This window comes from Poeciliopsis prolifica, unplaced genomic scaffold (genome assembly GCF_027474105.1).
Source record: "Poeciliopsis prolifica strain line A6 unplaced genomic scaffold, Auburn_PproV2 SCAFFOLD038, whole genome shotgun sequence".
Taxonomy (NCBI): Eukaryota; Metazoa; Chordata; class Actinopteri; order Cyprinodontiformes; family Poeciliidae; genus Poeciliopsis; species Poeciliopsis prolifica.
The window spans coordinates 5,457,718-5,483,881 of record NW_026562413.1 but is presented as its reverse complement, the minus strand read 5'-3'; the positions used below and the strand labels follow the sequence as shown (position 1 = coordinate 5,483,881).

The following is a 26,164-nucleotide window of genomic DNA, read 5'->3' as shown; positions in this document are numbered from 1 at the left end:
ATTCAGACATAAACAACACTTGCCCTCATCTGACTCCATTATTCAGAAAGTGTTGGGATCCTGAATTGTTTTGAGGTTCATTTATTAGTTTGTATTCCTTGGTCTCTTTCTTTGATCTGTCTTGTTTCTGTTATTTTTAGTCCTTCTTGTCTCTAGTTGCTACTCTAGTTTAATTATTAGGCCTAGTTATTCTTTGTTATTAGATTTATTTTCACAGTCCTATGTGTACCTCTGAGTCCTATGATTTCTGATTTGGAGTTATTATTTTTTGGCATGTGTTTAGAAGTTGTATTACAACAAGTTCAACATCACCGGTGACAAAGTTCCCGCAAATCTTGTTTGACTTTTATCATTCCCGCAACATAGAGAGGTACGGTCCACAATTTACTTGACCTTCCAATTTACAAGTCCTCCTTTTTGCACTGGGTGTTTCCGGTTTTCCACCACACTTTGCAATTTAAGGGCAAAAACAGCTGTGGATCTCTGCAGCTCCTCCAGAGTTACCTCAGGCTCTCTAGCAAGCCTCAGTCCTTCAAATAGCATCTGTGGTTCTGCTGAGGTCGAATTACATACAGGTGGATCCTCTTCACAAAATAGATGATCTGTGATGGCAATAGATCTTATTTTAGGGGTGGAAATCCCCAAAACAAAATGTTTCCAGGTCACTTTTAAAAACATTTTCTTTGTAAAACAGTTATGAAACGCAAGCTTCATTTTCTTCCACTTCACAACCTGCACTACTTTTATCAGCATAAAATCCTAATATATTACATAAAAGTTTGTAGATGTAGCATGTTCATTTTTTTTTAAAGGTTTATGACTATATGGACACATTTTCAAAGCATGTAAATTAGTATGTCAGTGTGTCCAGAAAGCAGTACAGTTATCCAACATTTGTGTTGCTTCCTGTTTGGGTTTTTTTGCAGTCTAATTATAGCTCTAAGTTGTTGGGGTTTTTTTCTATTTTATTTTCACAGATGGAGACAGCTAAGCGTTTATTGTACAATACCCTCGACGGTTGAAAATGTTAGGCCTGTGAGGCCCTTTGGAGACTAAGCCTTCATGCTGGCAGTAAGTACAGAAGTGCTTTTGACTGGCCATGAATGGGCTAGTCAGTGAGTGAGTCCTCTGGCCAGACAAGCCTGACTCAGTCTGCGTTTGTCATTGATCACACTCTCCATATTCATGCTTCCGAACGGCAGATTGCTGGGTTGAATGGCAGAGTGAGGCAGTCTTAGTTTTCTGCAGAGTTTCTGTCCCCAAACAACGTCCCTCCAAAGACTCACAACACAGAACCTCCTCCTCTTCCCCCGGAGCCGCTGCGGATCCAAATCAAAAATGGCTGAAACATGAAAGACAGAGGAGAGAAAAGATTAAACAAAGACAAACAAGAACTGCGGTCTGGGAAAGACATTAACTGGAGCGAGTAAACGTCCGAGTGCGCAACGGAAGTAAAAGGGTCGGGGCCTGAGGGCGGTGGGGTGAGTTTGTTTTGTGCTGCGTGTCAGACGCGCAGCTGATCTGAGTAGTTCTAGGTTCTCATGGAGTCAATGACGGGCTGTAAACCTCTCAGCTTGCAGGAACCTTTTCCTCACACCGGGCTCCTGATGCCCGTTTATGGGCCATCCTCAACTTCTGGGGCCTCGCATTTATAAAGTGTGCGCGCATAAAAAAAAAAAGAAATAAAAAAAAGTGCGGCGCCATGTTTTACGCACAAGTAGGCACGCATAAAAATGAACTGAGCGTCAAAGTGTGCGTAAATATGCACACACTTCTTCGCTGGCGTGAAAATGCGCGGCAGAACATCGCCAAAGGAAGGATTCAGAGGCAGCGGTTGATCAGAGATCATATCGATCTGCTGGGAAATGTTGATGGTTTATTGGCCTTTCTGTTGCCCAGACTGAGCATCCTGGAGCTCTTTCAGTTTGAGCCGCCCGCTTTGTGAACGCGCCTTTATGGACAGAAACCATCTCTGCTCTGTAATTGTACAACTTCTGCACACGATTCTACTATTTAGAACAAACGTCCATGTTCCCACTCAAAGGACGCGCTCCTGTTCTATCAGGCATTTGCTTGATCTCTTTATTTAGGGGAGACCGGGTATGGTTGTAACACTTTTTGCTCCAGCACCTTTAACTCACAGAATTTTTGAGCTAGAGTTTTCAATTTTTTATACAAAATACCCACATTTGTCTACTACAAATGGCACCAATTCAAACTTCTGCAAGAATATCACAGACCTCATGAGTTCATGTCAAATACATGGTGTTCCTTTGTTACAACCTACCCCACTACCGGGGTAGGTTGTAACACCTGCTGGGGTAAGTTGTAACAATTAGACAAAAGAAGCAAAAACAGAGGCCACACCATGTAATATCCTTCAAAAAGAGGTTTACTAAATTAAAAAAACAATACAAGAACAATGTCTCTCTCTCTGTGACTGACCATAACTCAAATATACTCTGTGTGTGTGCATGTGTGTAAATTATTCTACTAGAACAAACTTCCTTAATACCTATGCTTAATGAACACTACAAACATGTAGGTCTAACAAAAAACAATGTTAATGTGTGTGTGTGTGTGTTTGGGTCTATGTGTGTGTATCCTTAATCAGAGTCACAGTGGTGACAAATGAATGATGGTAGCCCAGGAGTACAGGCTTCGTGGGCCCAGAGACTGCATAGGGCACATTTACCCACATTTCCTGTGGCTTTGAGTTGCCAAATGGCTCCATACAGACAACACAAAAATATTCATCATCTGAGGTCTCAGAATCCTCAGCATTAGCTTTTAACATTTTCTTGGCAGGCTTTCTCTCCTTCCTCTTTTGCTTGCCTTTATTCTTTGCAAAGAAACTCTTCCTTACATTTTTTCTTCCTCTTTTCTCTTCTTCTTCCATCAGTGCTTGTTTCACTGGTGTGTCAGTGAGTATTTCAGATTTCCTTTTCTTCCTGGTCCTGCCAGTTGTTTTCCTTGGACCTGCTTTTGGAAATGGCCGCATAGACAAAGGACTGAATGCCTGACCGGGAGACACCCCTGAGGTACTTGGCTCATCTGGAGCGCAGGACATGGTCACATTATTAACTGCAGAGAAGCCAGAAGTAGTAGTCTCCAGGTGAGTTGGAGAAGAGGCAATCCCTAGGTGAGTTGGTGGAGACTGCAGCTGGAAAGCTCCAGATTTCTATAATTTCCTGAGGGAGTCTTCCCAAGGGATCAATAAAGTCAAGTCTCTAAGTCTAAGATGTCAGTGATGTATTTGGGTCGGGACGGTCAGTGACTTGTGAGGGTGCATAGTCACACTCCTCAAAAATGGCAGGATTGAAGGGCCAAATACCTGTGGATTGGAAACCGGCTTGAATGTTTTTTGGTGTTGCAGCTGCAGGTAGAGCAGTCTTCACAATACTTGGAATATCATATATCCTCATCGTCTTGGCAGGATTCATCTTCATCCAGGCATCACTTGCGACGTTCACCATTTTCTTAAATGGGCCGTAGACACTGCGATCCAGTGGCTGAAGTTTATGGCTACAGTGGGGGGGAAGGTAAGTAGCACTATACCCTTTTCTTTGCAGAAATCAATAGCTTTAACAGATAAATGAGAACAGTGATTATCCAACAAAAGTAAAACATTATGACCTTTGTGTGTTTTGCAAAATGAGCAAGGAATAAGAGGAATTCTTCCTCTTGCATCCATCCTGAGGCATTACCACTTCCTGCACTCCCTGTTGGCCCACTCTGAATGAAGAGTTCCTTGTAACGTTTACGGGGGAATACAAAGAAGGGAGGAATTGCATTTGCCAGCGCTTGCACAGTGCATGCTACTGACACGAGCACACCTCTCTCACCTGATGTCATCGCACCCACCTGCTTGACACCACGACGAGCAACAACACGGTCTGGCGATTGGACTGTTGTTACACCAGTTTCATCTACATTCCATATATCGCTCTCGTCGAAGTTGTATCTCTCAATGACCTGTACAAGGGTGTTGTACAGAATGCCTAGACATTTGGCGGTTAAAACTTGTGGCCCGTGAAAGGCTGGTGGCCTCAGGACTCCTTATTGACAGGGTGGGGTTCCTCTTCATAAATAATGTGAACCAGTCAGGCCCTGCCATCTGCTTCTCATCCCATGTTTGCGGGTGTTTGATGTTATATGTTACGGCCAGTTGATATGCAAACTTTCTGACCTAAAAGAAAGAGAAATAGAAAATCAGAGTACATAGACACAAAAAGTTTTTCAATTTGTCTAGCACCTACACTGGTATTCAATTCTTAGCTTGTCTCCAGTGACTAACCTGTCATATGCTTACCTCACGTGGAGTCAGTCCATAATACAGGTCTGCTGCCTGAGTCAAATAGTCAGCCAACACTTCCTCCTGCACCTCAGAGAAGACTTTGTTGCTGCTCCAATAACCTACACTGGGAAGATCACTGGACCCCTGTTCTCTCAGCTTCTGCAGTGATTTGCAGTATCTGCTCAGTGTTACATGGCAGATCCCATGCGCCTTCGCAACTGATCTGACTGACTTGTTCTTTGTGACCTCATCAGATGCCTTTTTTAAAACATCTGCAGGCGCACCTCTATCAGTCTTCGGTATCCAATGTCTAGGCATTCTGTAAAATTTTTAAAATCAAAAATGTTCTTAGTTGTGTGTAAGGGGATGGTTGTAACACTTTCTAAAGATGTGTTACAACCCACCCCAACCCTGTCAGCCATGTTTAGCTAGCTGTAGTAGCATAGCGGTTTGAAATTAGCACGGGAAAATACATCATATTTTGCCTGAGACATTACACTTTCATCTAATGTAAGTCATATGGTTTTATCTGCAACAGTATAAGTACTAAACAAAAAATAGTCATGATCAAAAAATTTACTTTCCTACCCCAAAATCCGTTTTTCCTCCTTAGTATCTTCACGTGCCTGTTTTCAGCCTTGACAATCACAATATGGAATTGGGGAGGAAGCGGGAAGACACTGAAAGGATCATGTGACTCCTATCTTATCCCTGATTGGTGGAACTGGTGGCGTTACAACTCTCCCCATGTTTCAACCATACCCATACAACCTATTTCTTTATTTATTTGGATTTTTTTTCTTGTAATGTATTATTTTTGTTTTCGTGTGGTGACCTTGTGCCCCAAAAGCACATTTTACATAAAGTATATAATAATTATTATTATAAATACTCACAATACTACAAACAAGGACGTTGCCATGTTTACTGCTTCACGTGGCGGCAGACTTCCGGGTGTTTATATTAATTTACCTACGTATTTATGGGTGCCGACAGGGCGGATCAGCAGCTGCGCTCTTATTTCCCGCAACTAAAGATTTAGAAAGAAAAAGTGCGCAGCCAGGTGCGTGCGCAAGGCTTTACGATTCTATTTTTTCGTACGCCAAAAGTTTTAGCGTGAAAACTGCGCACTATTTTATGCACGAGGCCCCCTGGTGAAAGAGCATTAACGCTCCTCCTATTTACTTTATTTATGTACATTTGTAGCATGAACTTCCACGTTTTTTTTATTTTATTTTATTTTATTTCATTTATTTATTTATTTTTTTGCAACAATCCAACTGTTTTCAGATGTTGTCACATGGCTGTCTGGAGCCTCCATGCGTGCGCCACGCAGCTCTGAGCTTTCATTGCTGGATGAAAGGAGAGCAGAAGCAAAGCGCTGCTGGAGTGTGAGGGACTTTATGATGCTGAGACTTTAATGAATAATCCAGGACTTTTCAACGCCATCAACACCTTTTCTCTTTGGTTGGGGCCTGATTTAGACCGCAGAGAAACCGACCAAGAGAAGAAGGGCTTCGGATGCTCTAATGAAGTTTAGTAGACCCCCACAAATGAATTTAAAAGGGCACCTGAGAAAAACCCCCACTGACCTCTTTGCGCTTTACAATAAAGTTATTGTAAAGCGCTTTACAATGAAAGCGCAAATTATTACACAGTTTATTTCCTTACACATCTTCACTTTAGGAACATTGCTGAAACATTCCTAACTTAAGGAAAGGAAGGTCAGATGAAGGAGACCACAAACAGTTCTCTCCATGCCACCAATTGGCCTCTAAAGATGTTCAAAAACATAACTAAATTCATAACTTTATCTTTTTTTTCTCTCTCTCTGTTGAAAATAAAATAAAGAGCACTCAAGAGATATTTTTGCCCCCTTTGCCACAAAATAAAATTTGTCTATAGTTGCAAAAACATATTTTCTAAACATAAACTGAGTTGTTTTTATTTTAGGAAGGAGTGAAATTACACAAAAATATGTCTGTTTTCATATTTTAGAACAAATTGATCTAATTTTTAAACAGAAAAAAAGGCCAGCTCATTGAGCTCCTTTCTTGATGCATGGAAAATAAAATATAAGTAGCTCATTAAAAAATTAAACACTGTAGCGTAAAGCAACTAAACAGTATTTAATTTGAAATGTTATGCATATACTATTGTAGATAATCTGTACAGATACAGCAAAAAGCACACAGAATAACTTCAGAAACAGAACTTTCTCATTTACCTCATAATAATAATAGATACGAATTAAGAGAGGCTTCTTTATCTGTGGTGTTAAGGTTTGTACCTGATGAAGCCAAGAGACGGGACAGATTTTTCTTTTTTTCCTATTTCAAACTTATTAGTACAACAAAAAAATCTATGTTGAGTTCAGTTGTATTAGTAAAGTTACATAGGTTGCCATCTTGAATCCCGTTCAAGCCGTATGACCGACCTGTTGTACAGGGTCTGCATTCACACAGCTGTCAGCAGGTGGTTCAGTTTGCAAGGCAACAACTTAATCAGTCACTAGTGAAGTTAGCCTAAGATTAGTGATGTGTTATGTAAGGGCGCTCAGGCGCTTAATGTCTAGATTTGTGAAACACTCCAGCTGGATTCCCACACGCCAGTCCAGGGACTCCATGTTCCATAAACTGGTGGCATAAAATAAGACGAATCCTGTTTAATACCGGCAGGAAAACAAGGATTTCAGGAAAGAGAGCAAAAATGTTCATTGTTTTTGAGCTAAAGGAAATCAATTTATTCTAAACTGTTTTGTGAAAGTACTAGTATTAGTACCCCTTAGACCAGGGGCGTCAAACTCCAGTCCTTGAGGGCCACTGTCCTGCAGTTTTTAGATGTGCCACATGTACAAAACACAGGAATGAAATGGCTTAATTACCTCCTCCTTGTTCTCCAGAGCCTTGCTAATGACCTAATTATTCCATTCAGGTGTGGTGCAGCAGAGGCACATCTAAAAGTTGCAGGGCACCGGACCTTGAGGACTAGATGTTGACTTATGACCTAAACCTTCTTCAAATCCCCCCTCAACTTTACCCCTGACCTGTCTGCTGTCTTCCTTGGACTCTGCTTAGTGTTTCGGTGCATCACATTATCTCCTCTTCACAATTGTGCTTTGCTTCATGCCGGCACAAAATCCCCCCCAAAAGAGCCTGAAAGTTCAAAGGGGACCTGCTGAAACTGATTCCAGGTATTGTCATGCATGTTCAAAACCAGCTACAGGAAGATTCTGCTCTCACAGAATCTCTTAGACGTTTTTGCATTCTATCCCGTCACAACAACACACTTGAATTATTTTCATTTAGGCTTATCTGTCAGAAAATATGATTTAAAAAAAATTTTTTTATTACAGAGTATGTGAAATGTGTACTTGGTAGAACTTCGGATGACCCAATTACAGCTATTGCAGGTGTGTCTCTACCAGCTTTAAGAAAACATTTAGCCTGTTTAGCTTCAAAAGCAGCTCAAGCTCAGTCAGATTGGATGAAGAGCATCGTAAAAATTGAGCCTTGCCACAAAGTCTCAATTGGATTTGGATCTGGACTTTGACTGGACCATTGTAACATGGTCTTCTGTAGCCACTGACAGTTTTTCTCCCAGTTATGCTTGAGGCTGCAAGCTTCTTCTTGCCTTTTTCTGACCTGTCAGTGTAAGTGAGCTGTCATACTATTTTCATTTTCAGACGACAAATTGTGCTTTTACAGATTTTTAAAAGACAGTTTTCTTATGTTCCTCAGGGCTGGTTATTAGTGATACATTCGTTTTCCTAGTTACCCAGTTTGTGTGCTTCCCTTCACCCCGTGTGCCATTTTCTCTCTCTCTCCTCACACCTGAAACCCATTTCTAATTGGCTATCTGTTTCTTGTTCAGTAACCAAATATACAACTCATTCTCAGTCACTCCTTGCTGGTTCCTCATATCAAATCCCATTCTTTTCTCTGTTTTCTCCCTGTCATTTTCCCTGAACCTCCCTGTTGTCTTCGGTTTCTGGACTCCTGTTTTTTTTGCTCTGTCCTCTTTTCCCCGTGACTTTTGCACGTTTGATCTTCATCTTTCCGCTTTTCATCATCAATTCTCCGCTACTGCCGCTCTTGCATCTGGGTCCTACTTTAAGCAACACGCCGTGACACTTAGGTTTTCACAGATCAACTGAATTTATAGTCTATTACAAACTGATGGACTCTGGATTTTTGTTTGTCCCGTCTTCGTAAACGGTGCTAAGAAAAGATGCAAAAATATTGTAGGGTTTCACTTGTGTCAATTTTCTTTGTTTTTAGAAGGAATCGAGTGAACAAAAGGAAACACAGAAAGTCTTTTTTTGGTTAGTGCCTGAGATGTCGCGGCCAACAGGGTTTTGGGAAGGCGCCTCTCCAGGCCCTGAGACAGATGATCCTGCTGCGGGACACCGAGCTCCATATACCACCATGTTTGTGTCATAACCACAAGTCCCTGTGTGTGTCACAGTCATAGATTTAGAAGAGCGGTGTGTGTTGAGGATGAGGTGCAGACTGTCAGTGTCGCTATGTCCCTCAGCACCTGTTTCTACAGTTTCAAGCGGCTGTAGCCATGGATCCAGCCCCCTGCTAACAATAAACACGAGTGACATTTACGTTTCAGGGGAAAACAACCCCACCGTTTGGCAACGAGACCATCTGAGAGGCTTTAAGGGGCATCTCGGCAAGTTACGTCATTATCAGCGTCATTGAAAAGTTTATTTTTCAGCTTCAATTCAGAAAGTTAATTTGCATATTTTTACATTACGTTTAGTGATTATAGTTTACAGCCAGTGAAAACAAATAATTCAGCCCTCTCATGAAGTGAATTTTAAAAACGACATTATTTAATACAAAACTTTGAAGCTCGTCACTATCATGGAGAAAATCGCAGTTGTCCGTTAGACGGTTACTGACACCCTCCACATGGAGGACAAGCAACAAAAAGGATTGATAACGGACAATCACAAAACGGCTGTATTAAAAACGTTTAGTGGAAAGAAAGTGTAGCAGAAAACCCCCCACAAGGAACTGGGGTGACAGTAGCTTTGAGAAGACTGTCGAACAAAGGTCATTCAAGCTCGACTCAGTCATTTAAGAGCCACTCATCTCGACTGCTGCAGAGTGGCCCAAAGTCCAAGCTTGCGACTCTCACGTAATTTTCTACTTGTCTGAGAAACTTGAATTTTAGGTTTTCCTTCCACTCAACTTTCCATGATTACGCTCTATGAGCAGACAGCCTCATGAGCAGTGACTGCGTGTGGTTCAACATATTTGTGCGTGGAGTCACTGACGCCTCTGGATAACTGTCAAGAGTCCAAGAGGAAAAGTGACACAAATAAACATTTAATATATGGATGTAGGTCCGTGTGCAATTAATGTATATTATATGTAGATTTTTACATTTTTTTAACGGAACACATTTTCCATTCCATTGGGATGCTTTTGCATTTTGTAATATCAGATCACACAATCAGTAATTTGTAATATCAGATCACTCCGCTAAATCGGAGGCTGATGTGCGTCGTTATCATCCAACTTTTAGGACTTGGCCCGGGATCAGTTCGTCTTCCAGGAAATCTTCCTAAACGTTGGGTTTGTTAGTGCTGCCTCATTCTGCTGTGCAGCTCTCCATCCCGACTTCTCCGCCTCTTCAGTTTCTCCCCGCACAGCAGGTCACCCCCAGAGAGACCAGCTTCTCCCAACCAGCCTTCAGACGTCCTCCTCGGCGCTTTCCGAGCCTCTCCTTGGAGTTTCGTAGTTGTTGCTTGTTTTTTTTTTTTTGTTGTTGTTTTTGTTTCTCAGATGCAGTTTCTTTTCATCCCCCAGATGTGTCTGACTCCTGCGCGCTGCACCCCGCCTGTCGGAGCGGAGGAGCGCTGGACCGGAGGGGCGCACCGGGAGGAGAGCTGATGTGGCGCGGCGACAGCACGAGAAACGGCTAAGAGCAACTCAATCACAGCGGAATATATTCACGGAAATGACTTTAGACGACGCGGAGAGAGCGCACGGCTGTCACTGCCGCTTGTTGTGCTGAACCAGAAGCTGCGAGCGCTGCTCGACTCGACTGTTTGCGCGCTGCTTTCAAAGTGATGCCAGGCCGTTGCGCGGTGTTACTGGAGTCAATGCATGTGCGATTCACCTCTCTGCAACCTCGCTGATCGGCCTCTTGCACCGGACCCTGAGCAATGGTCACCGAGGGTCACGTTTCAGCGCGACGCACTTATCAAACTCTTGCGCTTTCTGGCTCTCAAGACCGCGTCTTGATTCACAGATAACTTTTGAGGCTCGGTCGGGTCCAGAAAGGCATGGTTTCAGGCTTGCGGGACTTTACAAGTTGTAGTCCACTTTGAGGCAAAGCTCCAGGGCATGATCCAGTGAGAGGCGGCAGGGGAAACAGTCGTGACAGGGGAGAGAGAGAGGAAGAGAGAGAGAGAGAAAATAAAATGCTCGGAAGTCCATCCAACAACGGCGGCCTCAGAATGCTCGCTCCTCCGGCCCCGAGCGACGACAGGCGGGTCGAGTTCGTGGCGCTCACCGCCGTCCAGACCGAGCGGAGCGAGCCGTCCACCCCGGAGCGCGGACACCCGTCTCACCGCACGGGGCTCCTGGGCACCCCGCTGCCCGGACCGCCCGGACCCCGAGCCAACGCGTCCGCCTCCAGTAAGCGCTTCAGAAAGTTGCAAAACTGCCTTTACAACGTGCTGGAGAGACCGAGAGGCTGGGCATTCATCTATCATGCGTTCATGTAAGTGTTGCTCTCATCCGTGGCATCACGGTTAAACCCATAATGCAACTTTTAGAAACTTGGAAAAAAGTTATTTCCAAAGCCACTTGTTCTTTTATTTATGTATTTCTTTATTTTTAATTGGATCTCCCAATTTAGCTTCTTGATACAACCATTTGCTAAATTTTCCAATTAGGTCTCCTGAGTTGCCTATGCTGCAATTAACCGGATCACTCTCCATACATCATCTCCACATGAGGTCTACTGTTCAATTTTCCCCTCTGGTTTAGTAAATTAGGAGAACAACTTTGGATATTTAGTTTGATTTGTCTAAACCCACAGGAGGGGCAGGTTTTGAGTCAAACCCCACCTTGTCTTCTTTTGTTTTTCCAACTTAACACACTCGGTTATGTTGTTGTGAATGATTTTCTCCAAAGACGTTTTGATGAAATTAGAAAGTCTAAGATGTGGGAGGGTCTGCGATAACAGCTTGTCTTCTTTTTTGTGACTTTTGAGAATTTCTCTGAATTTCATGTGGATTTATTGCAGGAAGGGAGAAAAAGGCTGAACAATTTTCACATTTGAACAAAACACACCTCCGACTTGAGCAACTTCTCCAAATCTTGGAGCCCACATGCCAAATACACTGTAATTTATGTCACTTGTAAACTGTGGAAAGCTCCTGGGTACGAAGGTGCGGTCTTCTTCATTGCACTTTGAGATTAACATGTGGATTATTAGTCACTTTTTTAATCCAGATACTTCATGTGTGCCAGATTTTACTTGTAATCTTATTAGAAACAAAACAGGTATGATTGTGTGACTTATGGAGCTTAAATATTTGCTAAAAGTTCACTCTGCGCATATTGAGGTTTCTCGATATATTTCAACATCTTCTGCAGTGAAGCCCTGGACTGTTTTGCCTGCAAGTTGCTGCCTTCCAGCTGTTTCTGGAACATGATGGACGGAGCGTTATGTGTGGGAGCTCCTTGGACGGGGTCGTGCTTTGCGTGTCATTGTTTATACAAGTACAGCTGTCTGCCTGCCAATGCCATCATGTGTTTGTTGCAGAGGGAAATCCCACTGCAGGGCTGTGACTCTTGCATGTGTTCTCACCGTCTGCATTTGTGAGAGCAGAGTCCTCCTGTAGCTGGTTTTGAGCATACATGACAATACCTGGAATCAGTTTCAGCAGTTCCCCTTTGAACTTTCAGGCTCTTTTGGGGGGGATTGTGTGCCGACATGAAGCAAAGCACAATTGGGAAGAGGAGATAATGTGATGCACCGAAACACAAAGCAGAGCCCAAGGAAGACAGCAGACAGGTCAGGGGTAAAGTTGAGCGGGGATTTGAAGAATGTTTAAGTCAACTGTTCAATCCTTTATGTAATATTAGGAAGACTATGAGCTGCAAGTTTACAAAACATGACCATCTAAATAAACCAAAGGACAACCACGAGTCCCTCGGTAACTCTGGAGGAGCTGTAGAGAATCTACTTGTGCAGTGCTCAATTCTGGTGTTTTTGCTTTTTTTTTTCTCCAGAGTTTTTCTTTGATGAGGATCCGTGGGTTATTCAGGACAGTTGCTTGTGACATTTTCCAACCAAATGTTGGATTGGATAGCAGCTCCGCCGTTGTTGTTATTCCTCCATGAAGGAGCCTCGTGGACGTGTCCGTATCAGGTTTCAGATGAAGCTTGACTCATCTTGGGAGAGAAGTTCTCCTGTGACGGCCTGCTTCGTGTTGCTGTCCTAACCAACGCCATCACACGCACATCCTCAGATCGAAACATAGCGGGATCTTCGAAGACTGCGCCGAGGCGTCCATTTTTTTGTTCCGTGCACATCTGTCTGCCTGAGAGCATTCTTCCCATGGCGCTGCATCACTCCGAGCGCCGCATTTCGTTTGATTAATTACACGCTCATGGTAAGCGAGGAAAATACGGCGTACCGTGAAGCTCAATTAAAGGTATGTTGATCTGTTATAATTAAATTGAACCATGCACTGCTGTGTTGGGTGCTGTGCCAACTTCAGTTGATCCTTTAATTAGTCCTACATTGTAGCAGGGGACCCTGGAACAGATGTGTTGCTTCTTCAGAGTCTCGTCGCAGAGGTTTGTGGGGAAAAAAAAATGGGGTAAAGAGCCTCTCTTCTTATCTATCTAAGCTGATCATAGTACGCCATGGATAACTTTTGCACCCTCCGTCTCCCACACCTCCTGAACTCATATTGCCTACCAACCACAGAGGAGGGGTTGAAATTCAGAAACCTTCTCAAAAAACACGATGGAGTTCCCGGAAATGTCCATGGAAAGCTTCCTGGTGCAAGGAACCTCTCTGCGTCTGAACCCGATTGGTTGCTTTCACAACCTGATAAGGGTTTGATTCAAGCGGTGCATTCACTGTCTGAAATGTTAAGTCCCACTTGTGTTGTTGTGGTTCTTTGAGTCATTCACTGCAAATACTCATCATAACCGCTTTAAATCAGTTTGCTGTACATGCAGGTTTATTCACATCCCACCAAGATGGTTTTGGTTAAAGTTTGGTGTTGGGACGTTTAATATCTGTCAGTGCAAGCTTTATGTAATGTTTAGTCAGTCACAGTATGTCCTGCACTGGAGGTTCTGTTTCATTTTAGAGCATTTTTTTGCTTGTCAGGCTCTGGTTTTGTGAAAAATTAGACTTTGTGGTTGCAATTATTCATTTTTTTTTGTTTTTACCATTTTGTGATAACATTTGAAGTCCGTATAACTCATTCCATGTTTGGCATTACCATCAGAGCCGCACTACATAAATGCAATTGTCGCAATATCAGTCTGAGAGATATTACAACTGCAAATTCATAGTCATCGGTTACTTTTTTTCTATATGTTCACACATATTAAATACTGTAATAGTTCTGGATAGTTTTGTCGCATCAGATTTTCGTGGACTGGGAGTCACATGCGGGTTGTTTTGCACTGTTATTCTCGAAGAGGTTACGCATGTGTAAACGTGACACATGAGCCTGCCACAGGGCCAAAAACATTCAGACAAGGCTCAGCCGCAGTGCTTCCCCTCACCTCTGACCTTCCACCCTTTTCCACCATTGGCGGTGCCACATATAGCTGTTCACACGGGGCCATCTGTTTTGGCCACATTATTTTATCCCAGTGGAGGGTTTTCCAGTGTCGTGGAAAACCCACTGCTGATCTGTGATCAGGCCTTCTCAGCGCTGCTAAATCCAGGCCTGCCGAAGTCCAAGACCGCATGTCATGTCGTGGTCTTGGCCTTGGCTGGGTGAACCGCTGTGGCGTCTGGCTGAGTGCAACATTCCACTGGACTTCAGCCTGAAAATACAGTGAAAAGTACACAAGACAGGACCGGGAAATGATTAAAGGCCGAGCACTGGCCAGTCAGAGAGATTGATCGGCTCGGAGGAGGGTGAAGATTTACTGGCCCTCCATTATTGATGTCTAATCGAGGAGGAGCCACAGATGTGGTATAAGATTTTAATGCAAGGGTTTAAGAATGATCTTGTGCAGCTTCATCAGCATGAGAGGAATAGCAAGATATTTCTTCTTCTTTTATAAGGCACTTTAAGGAGAAATCTTCAGAACATAGCTGATTTATCGTTTCAAATATTTCTTCACTATCGGAAAAATGTTCTTGGCAGCAATTTAGATAAAGTGTTAAAAGATTTTTTAAAAAATTATTTAAGATGTTTAATTGACATTCAAACATTTTTGCTATACTATAATCAAGTTGTTACATGTCACTTGGTTACACATTGTGTTGGGGTTTCTCATAGTTCATCAATAATTCTGATCCCTCCAACACATTTTTGAAAATCTGCCTTTAGTTTTAGTGACGTATGAAGTTGGAATGCAATGAGAAAAGAATGCCTTCCCACACATTTGACACATGTTTGGTTTAATTATCAGACAGCAAGCAATAACCCAAATAAAAACAGCACTAATCAAGTGCTCTGTCTGTGCTGTTGAAGTTTCCTTCACCTTGACATGCAGGATGATTGAAACTGGACTAAAGTTATGACTTAAATGACTTTCTCCCATTTTATTTCTCCAACAGAATGTAACTTGTCGACTTTCTGTCTTAGAATTGTAGCCGCTCTGTAGTTTGACAGTGTAAGCAGAGGAAGTGAACGTCTGAATGCAGCCATTCAGTTCGTCTCGGCCGCGCTTCCAAATATTGAATTCATATTATTTGGCTGGAGACTGGAGTGGAGGATGTTTTTTTTTTACAGGTGATTTGCGACGAGCCTCTTAGCGTCGAACTGGCGCTTTCTCAACAGACAGTTCCAGACTTTCTGTATGAAGCAAAGCGCAGAGCAGGTGACAGAGAAATTAGTCTGCATGGCTTATGGTTCAACATGGGAAGATTTACATATGAAAAAAGTGTGATTTTCTAAAATCTGGCAATGGAAACTGCAGCCTCATGGCTACCCGAGTTGCTATCTGCAGGTATTTAATGTCAATGAGCCTTGATTCGTTTTCTAACCATCTTAAACCTTTAGAATCTGTTCAGGACTTGCATGAACCAGCTTCATACTGTTTTGCAGAAACGGTAGATATTTCCTCACTTCTACCTTTAATGGGACAAACACACTTTTTCATAAAATGTGGAGCCAAAGTCTCATTATCTATCAACAGAAAAATAAATGATAATGTCTGACTCCCAGCTGACTGCTCTCCAGTCTGCAGTGACGGTTTCCAGAGAATTGATGACGGTAATTCCTTATATGTTCTTTCCGTTAACAGCGCTGTGCACATAAAACCTCTCAGAAACTATTCTCCAAAGGTATATTGCCTTTTCATCTCTGAAATGAACAAACTAATTTAGCGCTGACAGCTTGCCTTTTGAATGCCTTTTTGTGCGGTTTTCACTCTCTACAACTGAACCCAGTTTCAGACAGCTAATCTACTTTTTTTTTCTGGACTCACTGAAGCAGTCTGGTCTCCGTTTTGACCGCGCCAAATAAAACCCTCTACAGTCAGACACCACCCTCTGGCTCCCTCCGAAAACTACTGACGCGTTTGGTCTTTAGCCCTGCTTTTTTTATTATTCATCATTTGAGTACTGCCAGAAAATAGCTTTTTGTTTTGTTGTTTGCCTTTTAGTCAGCACACAAATGTGTTTTTATTGATGACTAAGTAGAAGGAGAAGGAAAGGTGGGGCACGGCGGAAAGTGGCACCATAAAATTGCACGAGGAGAAAGCCACTCTGCACTTTGTGTGGGTTTTCCAACCTTCTCATGATGAGACGGTTGCTTGCTCTTCATTCACAGCTGCTGTTGTTTTATCTGCCCACCTCAGCACATAGTACAAATTCTGCTTTGTTCGTGTTGTGTTGTGCGCTTTTCCTTCATTCACTTTTTCCCCGTTGCTCCAGAGCAGGAGTCTCGTCGCTCAGTTTCCGTCCATTTCACTCGTCATCTCCTCAAGGTGGAAAAATCTTAAATTGTCACAGAAAAAATATCTTTCATCGTCTGAGGCTTAGTGTCTTACAGTTGTTTTTCATATTGTGATGAGGATTTTGAACTTTGAAAATATTTAAAAACTTAAACCAGTTAAAATGTCAACAGTTAGTTGATGACGCTGTCATTTTTAAATCTTGGTCACAAGCAGTAGTTATTTTTTTATGGAGGTCAGATTAGCATTTCATGAGTCATTTGTAAAAAAAGCTTGAAAAAGTAATTACATTATATCTACAAGTCTAAATTTTTCTAATTTATTTCAGTGTTATCTGATAGACCTACTTATATAGAAAATAATATATTTTTTTTATAAATCTTAAGAAATGTTGAGGCACGTCTCTTCCCCTCTTAAGGATTTTCTATTTTTTTCTTCATAACCAGAGCACCAACTGTCTAGTGTCAAAACCCAATTCTCTGCTAAAAAAATGAACAAAATATTGAAGATTTCATTTGTTTATATTGTTGAAGACTCACTTAAAGGTGAAAAAATGCTAAGTTATCTTCTTTTTAAACATCTCAAAAGCCTGGATTTTTACTTGCCTTGTTGATTTTTTTTGCACAAGTAAGAGTCTGTGCACGTGTGTATCTTAATTTAGCCTTTTCTTCAATTTTTATGATTGTGACTTCCTTTTTTTTTTAACGACTGCATGCATGTCTCATCTCATTCCCTCTTCTGTCTTATTCGATGTTTTCGTCACGCTCTGCAGTGAACTGTTTTATCTCCCCTGGCTTCAACGAGGGCTCATTTCTCTCTAGATGCCCTTTAACACCAGAGTGTGAGAGAGGAAGATCAGAAGAAGCGCGAGAAGAGCTCAACTTAAGCTGCTAATATTTGACTAATTAGTGATTATTTGATTCTTTATCGATCACTTTCTGCCAGGGAGGAACTATCTTTCTAAAGGACAGATGAAATACTTCTAATTCGTGACTTGTGCATGTATTTGGAGGAACGTTTAGTGTGCCCCAAAACAGAAACCTTTAATTAAAAGACGATTCTACGTTTTAAAGATGAAAAGTTTTTATTATCCTCTTATTTAAAGCACAAACATGTTACAATGTTGCACAATGAGCCCATATATGAAGTAAGAGATGGAAATGGAGAACAGAAGTGTGCCGGAGAGATCGGAGAGTCGAGGTTAGCTGCTGTATTAATTTCTCCTTTCGAGGCAAAATGTGGTCTCACCGGGGGGAAAGGACTGCCTGTCCTGGGATGGCCGACCCAGGGGAGTCAGGTTTCCCCCCCCAACCCCCGATATCCAGGCCTCACTTTTGTGGTCACATTCACCCAGGAAGCCGACATGCACGTATTCATGCAACTGTGCGGCATCAATGGGGAAATGAAGCGACATGTCGTTAATTATCATCCCATTCCAGGAGACGGGAAAAATGCTGAAGGTGAAATTTATCCACACAGACTCACAGCAGTGACACTGATGGCAGGGAGTGTTTTTATCCTCCTGCAGACTGGTTGGTCAGGAGGGGCTTGACATTCTGTAACCTGCTGCAATCGGTGTTCATGTGATGGCATTGTTGTGGAGGCGGGCCAGGAATAGTGAGGTATTTGGCAACAGGGATCCGAGAGATTATGTTGAATTGTCAGGACCCTCAAAACTCTTCAGATCTGCTTCCACAGAACAAGAAAATACAGTTTCTCTCTTCTCTGTCTGTGCAATATGCAATACAGAGACCAACACATAACTATGACATGGAAGGAAGAGAATATAAAATTTTCTGAGTCCACTTTACAATATGGTTCTCCTCATTGATGGCTAATAAACAGCTTGTAGATATATTATCCAGTTATGTCTAAACACTTAATAGATCATTAATAACTGTTTTAATGCAGCAATTAAGGGTGAGAATGAGACAGTATACCAAAAAATAGCATTTACAAATGGTTATTGTGCTCACAAGTTAGTCTGAAATGTTTATTATAAGAACTAGATAAAATATATAGGTGAACAATCACTGTTTGGCAAGAAACTGGTAGATTTGTATCCTTCTCACCCTTAAATAATGCAAAAATAAATGGTTATTAATGATTTATAAAGTATTTAGAGAAAAATTAGTAACATAGCTAGTTTTAACTATTTATAAGGGGAGCGTTATTGTAAGGTGGTACCAAAAGTTTTAAGTTTTAATCTTCTCCATTGGAATGAGGCCTGGACTTTAACTAGACCGTTCTAGCACACAGGAATATTAACTTACTAGACAGTAACTCATTCATTTTTCAACAATTGCCAGATTCTTTCGTCTCTCTTAAAGAAAATCATCGCAACCACATGATGCTGCCTCCCACATGTTTCACTGCGTTGTGCAGTGAAAGTTTTCTGACCAGAGCTGGTTGAATTGTTCTCTGCTCCATTATCTCCTGCATGGCTTCTGGCAACAGGATATCCTGGCAACAGGATATCCTGATGATTGTCGTCTTGTGACGTTGTAGTTGTCCTTTTTGACAAATTATATCACTTCAGCTGTGAATCCCTGCAGCTCCTCCAGAGTTACCATTGTCTGCTTGCCTGAAATAATCTCTCCTCTCTTGGTTTAAGTGTTTATTAGAGTAAAAGAATAAATCATGCCACATTTTTTGTTTTTTGTTTGGCAAACTTTTGAGTTTGTTCACCTCCGAGTTATGGTCTCTTGCCTAAGTACAATCCTAAGATTATCCATAATTGCTTCAGAAGGACATCAGTTCAACCAGTTCATGTGGTTGAAACTAGACTTTGATGCATGTTTGAATATGAAACTTAATTGAATACAAATTGCGCTTTTATCTGTTAATCTGTAACATTCCTCCTCTGCTTCCTCTGCTCTCGGAGCGTTTGTTTTAGCCGTCACGGGTTTCGGTTCTCAGATTACCCCGTACAGTCAAAACTTTGCAGCCCGGCAGCGGAGCTGCAAGTCAAACGGAGCAGCTGACTTCACAGCCCTTCCTGTGAAACGCAGCTTTTGTTTGAGTGGAAATATATCAGTCGCCATGTCAGAGCTGCCGGGGCATCATCTTCTGTAGATGTAGCACATTTGTTGTTTTTTTCTGTGTGCTAACTGTATATTGTGTTTGCATACAAAGACTTAGCGCTGCCCAGTGTTTGCGCTCACAGTGCAGTAACCACATCCAGATGCTTAGCAGCTGAATTTTGATGCCAAGTTTGGATGATTTCCTCAAGTGACAGAAAGTGCTCATGATTTGCAGGTTGTGTGTGAGGGTAAGTGTGCTTAGTAAGCCTAGGAACCACGGTCTGTGTGTGGCCAGCAGCTGCTGAGACCATAAAGCATCTAGAAAATAAATCAATAGTTTCAGCCATTATCTCTCTGCAGCGCACTTCAGGCTTATCGTAATTGGTGTCTGCAAAAAAACACACAGATCATCTTCACATGCTGCATAATGTAGAGATAAACGGTAAACAGGAGCTAACTGCTGAAATTAATTTAACCTGTTGGTTTTTACGTTGGATTAATTCAGCAGACGCTTTTACCCAAAGTGATTTTGAAAAGGAATCTCTTACTCACCGCTGTAAACTTTCTAAGAGGTGCAGCACAATGCAGCGGCACCGGCCGCAAATTTAAAGGCTTTGTAAGACTCCAGCGTCGGCTCCTGGACTTCTATTGTTTTTCAGTAAATTTTGGACATGTAGAAAAAAAATTACTCAACAAGTCGTCTGTGTATTAAAAGGGGAATACATACAGCCAAGCGTGCTCACACAGAACCACGTGTGAACTTAACATGCATGTATTTTACCTGTGGAAGGTGAAAACTGAATCTTTTCAAATGTTGCAACCCCAACCACAACATTTCAATCTAAAATATTTAAGAACCTGATTTTTTTTAAATTTTATTTTTATTTTCTCTTTGGATTGTTTTTTATTTTTTATTTTTTGAAATGTAACACTTTAGAAATCTAAGTATTTAAGTAACATATCTGCATAGAATGAGTAGATCCAGAGCAACAGATGTAGAAAAAAAGTTTGACACCATCCGCGACATTAAAATGCCAAATGGTAGTCAAAACATTAATGTCTAAGTCGATATATAATGATATAAACACAGGCCTAGCATGCAGAGCTAACGGCATGCTCTACTGTAATTAATAATTTTACTTATGTGTTGTATTTCCCCAGTCCAGCTGCTCCTGCTTTTCTTTCAGTTCGTCATCAGACTGACTGAAAGGATTAAAACAACAAAAAAACAAACTTTTATTATAGAGAAATTATTGTTAAATTTACTAAATGGTTGTTGTTAGAAGGTTTAGCATAATCAAAAGAGACAAAAAGATTAAAATGTATCAAGTACGTTAGTTAATTTATTATGTGTTTATTCTGAAACTGAACAAAAGTCATTGCATTTTGAAAACTTTTGAAAACCGCTCTCAACATGGAGTCGCTGTAGGCCTCGCTTGCCTTATGATAGGTTAGTGTTGATGATTCAACAATGAAAAAGAAAAATTGGGCAAATATTGCGTCCAGGGTCGTGTTTCAAAACAAAAAACTCTGCTCACCAGAAAGAATACAAAGGCCCATGTTAATGATAGCTGAACACTTTTGGAAAAACATTCAGACTTTTTGAAAAGTGTGCTTGTCTCAGCGTTAAAAGATGACGTGAAGGTTTTGGCGTTGCCTAGTCAAAGTTTGGCCTTAAACTGGACGGTGATGTCAAACAGTTCAAGTTTTCTGCAATGAAGAAAACTCAGTGTCGGTCTAGAAAATGCCAGACTGCAGTTTGCGGCACTTAGGAAGCAGAACCACCTACAAATTATCCGCAAGAACATAATTTAAACTCATATACGGGCATCTGACCTGAAATTAAAATGTTCATTTTTATTGATGAAACTCTGTTAAACAGACATCAGTGAACCATAACAAAAAAACACCACAAGCATTTAAAGCAGAAAACCACACCCTCTGATTTTCACACCATGACGGATCCAGGCGGTTTGACGTTGCTCCATTTGTGTTGATTGACGGTAAATGACGGGGACAGGCTATTTACAGAAGAAAAGATGTCACCAGCTTCATGACAGCACACAAACATGAGCCACCTTTCCTCCCCAGGATAACTTAGTGGGATTTTATTTCATTTTTTTTCTACAGTTTTCACTCAGGACTACTCCTGCTCTACATCTTTGTTCTTGAACTGTTTTCCTGCCTCGTGTTTCTTTGCGCCCTGGGACGGCGCAGCCCTGCGTGTGTCTCTCGCTCCTGTTGTCGCTGCCTGGCCGCACCAGCATGGACGACCCATCTTAAGTGTTGTTAAGATCGTTTTAATTTATAATGGCAGCCACTATAAACATTTGAGGAAGCAGCACCATGGAGATGGAGCTCAAACAAAATCACAACGTGGGGCCAGTGTTTAAAAGGTCTGCCTCGCATGCAGCAGGCGCTTTGCACTGACCACAAAGTGTGTGTGTGTGTGCGTGTGTTTGAGTGTTATTGTTTATGTGGCTGAGCTGCCAGAAAAGATCTTGATTGGCGGCTGCGCCTTTGCAGAACGTGTGAGCATTCATGCATATGTTTATTAATGGACTGCGTGGTCATATTTGTGTGTGTGTGCAAACGCCCGACCGGTGGCATAAACGGTAATCAAATGCTAACGAGGAAGTCTTAATTACGCAGACCGCCTGTCAGTCTCCGGAGATTGTTTTTGTCTCGTGTTACATCTCCTGCTTGAAAATGCTTCGCTTGCTTTCAGTGTCATTTCCTCTTTTTTCCTGTCAGTCGCTTTCTCAGTTCCTGTTGTTGTAATGTACTTTTTTTTCCTCCTTTTTTAACCACACTGCTTCAGTTTATTTCTTTAAGATCCATTTGGTTGTGTCTCCTTGTCTTCTCATTGCTGAAAGCTGTTTCAGTCAACAGGTGCCTTTTTATGGATTGGAAACTTTCCTTTAGGCCACATCACGTCTGTGTCTCAACTTCTGCAAAGCCTTGCAAAAGTGTCTGCCCCCCAAATCCATTTCACATTTTGTAATGATGCAGCCACAAACCGCAATGTACTTTATTGAGCAAAGCGGCTTATAAATAGTTAAACGGATCAAAATGATGAATGCTGTTCGAATGTGTAGTCCGCCATTGATTGAGCTGATCCCCTTATTGAAACATGATGGTGGCAGCATCATGCTGTGTTGATGGATGAGGCTAAATACAGAATGACACATGAAGGAAACTTGCAGTTTCACCTTCCAGCAAGATCCTAAACAAACAGTTGGAGATCAAACAGACCATATTCATTTGTTTGAATGACTTAAAGTTACATTTTGTTGAGAATCTGTGACAATTTTCCAAAAAATATATATTCCTACATGTTCTCCGTTCAACCTTAGTAATCTTCATCTATTTATAAAAAAAAAGATGAGTTTCTTTTTGCAGGTGAAAAACAAACCACCATACGGAAAATATAAATGCAAGCCGCACTTTTCAGTTCATTAGCAGAAACTTCAAAAACTATTAACCATTTTTGTTCAGCTGTGCAGTACTCTGTGCATGCAATTTCAAATAAAATACGTTAATGTGTTTATTGTTGTTACAAAATGTGAAAAAAATCAAGTGGAGTGAATGATTTTGCAATTCTTTGTACATTTTCTGCGGCGGAGGCCTTGAGGACAGAGATTTAGTGTCACTTTCACAACACTGACTGAACACAATGACTGGTTATCAGTGAAGAGAAAAAGTTTCATTCGGTGCCAATACGCGTTTTCACATTAAAAGCGCAGAAAAGAGCTATTGTGAGGCATAAAACACGAACATAAACCTGCCAAATTAAACCGTCCTCATTTTTGGATGTTATGATTTCATCCAGAAGTTTTGCTGGACTCGGTTTTCTTCTCCTTCTCCTTTTACAAAAAACAGCTGCTGATGCTGCTTCACAGAAACACGCGGCGTAAATCTGCTGCGAGATGCCGGCAGCCATGTTCAGCCTGCAACTGTGTGTGTGTGTGTGTGTGTGTGTGGACCCTCTGCTCTCCTCTTGGCCCCAAGATTAAAGCAATGTCAGCGAGTGTGTGATGAGACCTCACAGACGATACTTTTTTTTTTTTTTTTCCATTCTGGCTCTCCTTGTCTCGTTGTCTCTCGTCTGTCCAATCCATTATTCAACCTCCTCTTTCTGTCTCTTGTCCACTATTTTTTCCTCATTATCTCTCCCAGACTGATACTAACTCTTTGTGGTCATCGCTACCGCTCACCCCTCCTGTTCCTGTCTGAATATATATTACCGTACTATATATGTTCTATCCCTCTTCCTCTCTCTCTCTCTTCAGACGTCGTTTTTCAATCAATCATTTTGCACCCCGCCTCGTGCTGCTAGGTCCTGTAGCGTCCGAGCTGCGTCTCGGAGTGAGAGTTATCCAGGGGAATCGTGCGAGTCTTTGGATTAATGGGAATATCTTGTTTTATTGTTCTCATGTCTGACTTTTAAAATCACAGAGAGGCTTTCAATCCCTTCCATACACACACGGTTCCTCCGCTGGACTTTCCGACTCTCCTGGTCTGGTGAAAGAAAAAATAATCAATCCATCCGTTTGGCGAATTAGTCACTATGTTTGGCAATTTTTCAGACAAAAATCGTCACCCAAAACTGGCAGTCGAAACATTTTGAAGACTGGTGATCGGCCAGACAACTATAATCTGTACACACATAATAAATACCATTCATTATTAAACTGATACATGATATATAAGCCTCCAGTTCAGATATCCTACACTAGAGGTGCCAAAAGTCTAGTCCTCGAAAGCTAGTGACCTGCAGCTTTTAGATGCACCCCACGCTGCCCAAACCAAAAGACAAAAGTCTGCAGGCTGGATCTTCTGAAAGCTTCGTGGCGACAAAAAACGGACAGAATGAAAACAAGAGGAAGATCTCAGAGGCCTTAATTCACAAGGCATTAATTATGACATAAATTATGTAGCTGGCCTTCCTCTCTCTGACCAATCACCTAATTGACGGAAGTGAGTTAAAAAGAGTACAATGAGAGAGTTATGACAAGAACTTGTTGTTATTACTAAGAGTTATAATAACTTTAAAGATGAGGGAAAAGATTATAGGTTTTTCAATATTTTGTGAATAAAAAGGGTGGCTTGTATTTTTATTGACATCCATCTTGAATTGTTCTGTAGCTAATTGTTGTTGTTTGTATTTTCATGTTAAAGATTTAGTTTAAATAATCAATTCTCTGCTGTATAATGCGTCCGATCATAATCATATTTAATAAATGGTTTTTTTAAAGATGAATCTTCTGCAAAGATTCAAATCCTAATATTCCAGAAATTAAGAACTAGATCAGACTCACAATCCTACTCTGCTGCACCCAAATAAAGAGCGATCACTCTCTGTGGGGTTGAGGTAGTAAACAGACTCCCCCTGTGTGTAATTTAAGCTCATTGTAAATCCAGCGGTTTGCTGCAGCTGAATCTTCAGTGACTTCAGATTCACGCAACAGGCCTCGATTTTCACTTCTTCTCAAAATAAATTTAAAACATACCAATTTCTTATAGTTCAGATGTGCGCACTAGTTTGTGTTAACTCAATTTAGACACAAGTGAAATGGTTTTACGTTTGGACACAATAGAAAGCTTTTTCTAGGCACTGTGTGTTTTATGGACTTAGACGCTAAACTTGATGAATTCTCTCCATGTTTTAGTTTCGTCCCCAGGGAGATGTTTGTCAGAGAGGAAAAAAAAATGACACTATGCTCTAAAATCAAGCAGCAGAGATTGAAAGTTCTTGAAATGATTAGTTTTCGTTCATTTATGTGGGTCTGACTAAACTGAGAGCTAATCTCAAAATCAGGAGAACTGGATGACCACGTCTTCACACTGTGACGCACCACTTTGATGTTGTGTTTGGTTTGGCTCAGAAAACTTTGCAGCATGTGCAGTTTTTTTTTAAAAATGGACTTCAGCCAAAAAAAAATATTTATTGTACTTGTGTTACTGATGGTAGATATAAAAACACGTGATGAGCAGTGTTCCTTATTCCGCCAGAAAAGAAAACAAAAACATAATCCAACTCTGCCTGTGCTCTTTTACCCACTCGTATGTTTTGTGCTATTAACTTACTTAAATGTGGTTTCCTTTGACATGTTTGTAGCTAAGAGGTAAATCCCTAGAAGTGGCTGATGACACAGGCACAGCGACACTGAACGTGTTGCAATGTTTACATAAAAAGTGTCTTCGCTTGGAGGCGAGAGGTGATGCAAGCCTTTTTCACACAGCTCTGGAAAGTGTCTTTCACTTAGACACTGACACGGAGACAGGCAGAGACAAAGAGGCATTAAGTCAAACGGTGTTGACACTGGGCCTGAGGAGGAACGCAGCCCAACTCCTCCATGTGGTGCTGAACCCTGATTGCGGCGCGGACAACGTCAGCTGCGCTTGTTTTCTGCGTGGATCCCGTCACACCTGTCGGCGTTTGGCAGCGCATACGCTGGCGTGTTAGTGATCTGCACCGCAGTCCAAAGCCGACACGTGAGGCTGTCTCTGGATAAATTAAGTGAGGTGACAGGAGAAATGGGGGGTGTTCCTCCTTTAATTCCCTTTGTATCATTTATAGCTTTAATTCCTGTAAATGTTTTTCTTTTTCTGTCACAAGAAAGCATGCACTCCATAACATTTTTTTCTTTTTGCGGAGCCTCCTTATTTATGTTTCAACCCCGTTCATATTTCAGTAGAAAAAATTTTCC

General features: G+C 41.5%; 2 protein-coding genes across 3 annotated transcripts in view; one reads left to right on the top strand and one right to left on the bottom strand.

The window, feature by feature from the left end:
• Positions 1–3,682: 3,682 nt before the first annotated feature.
• Positions 3,683–5,005, bottom strand: zgc:113274 (uncharacterized protein LOC552925 homolog). Its single transcript, XM_055053997.1, has 2 exons — positions 4,313–5,005; positions 3,683–4,189 (listed from the first exon to the last, which is right to left on the bottom strand). Exons 1-2 carry the CDS (start codon positions 4,613–4,615, stop codon positions 3,968–3,970), a joined length of 525 nt encoding a protein of 174 aa, XP_054909972.1. The 5' UTR covers positions 4,616–5,005; the 3' UTR covers positions 3,683–3,967.
• A 5,314-nt stretch (positions 5,006–10,319) lies between these two features.
• LOC129374982 (potassium voltage-gated channel subfamily KQT member 4) overlaps positions 10,320–26,164 on the top strand; it is a 51,581-nt gene continuing 35,736 nt past the window's right edge. For both annotated transcript variants that reach the window (XM_055053713.1, XM_055053712.1), the window contains exon 1: positions 10,320–11,041. In XM_055053713.1, coding sequence (XP_054909688.1) covers positions 10,740–11,041 — 302 coding nt within the window. In that variant the 5' untranslated portion in view covers positions 10,320–10,739. The remainder of the gene's footprint in view (positions 11,042–26,164) is intronic.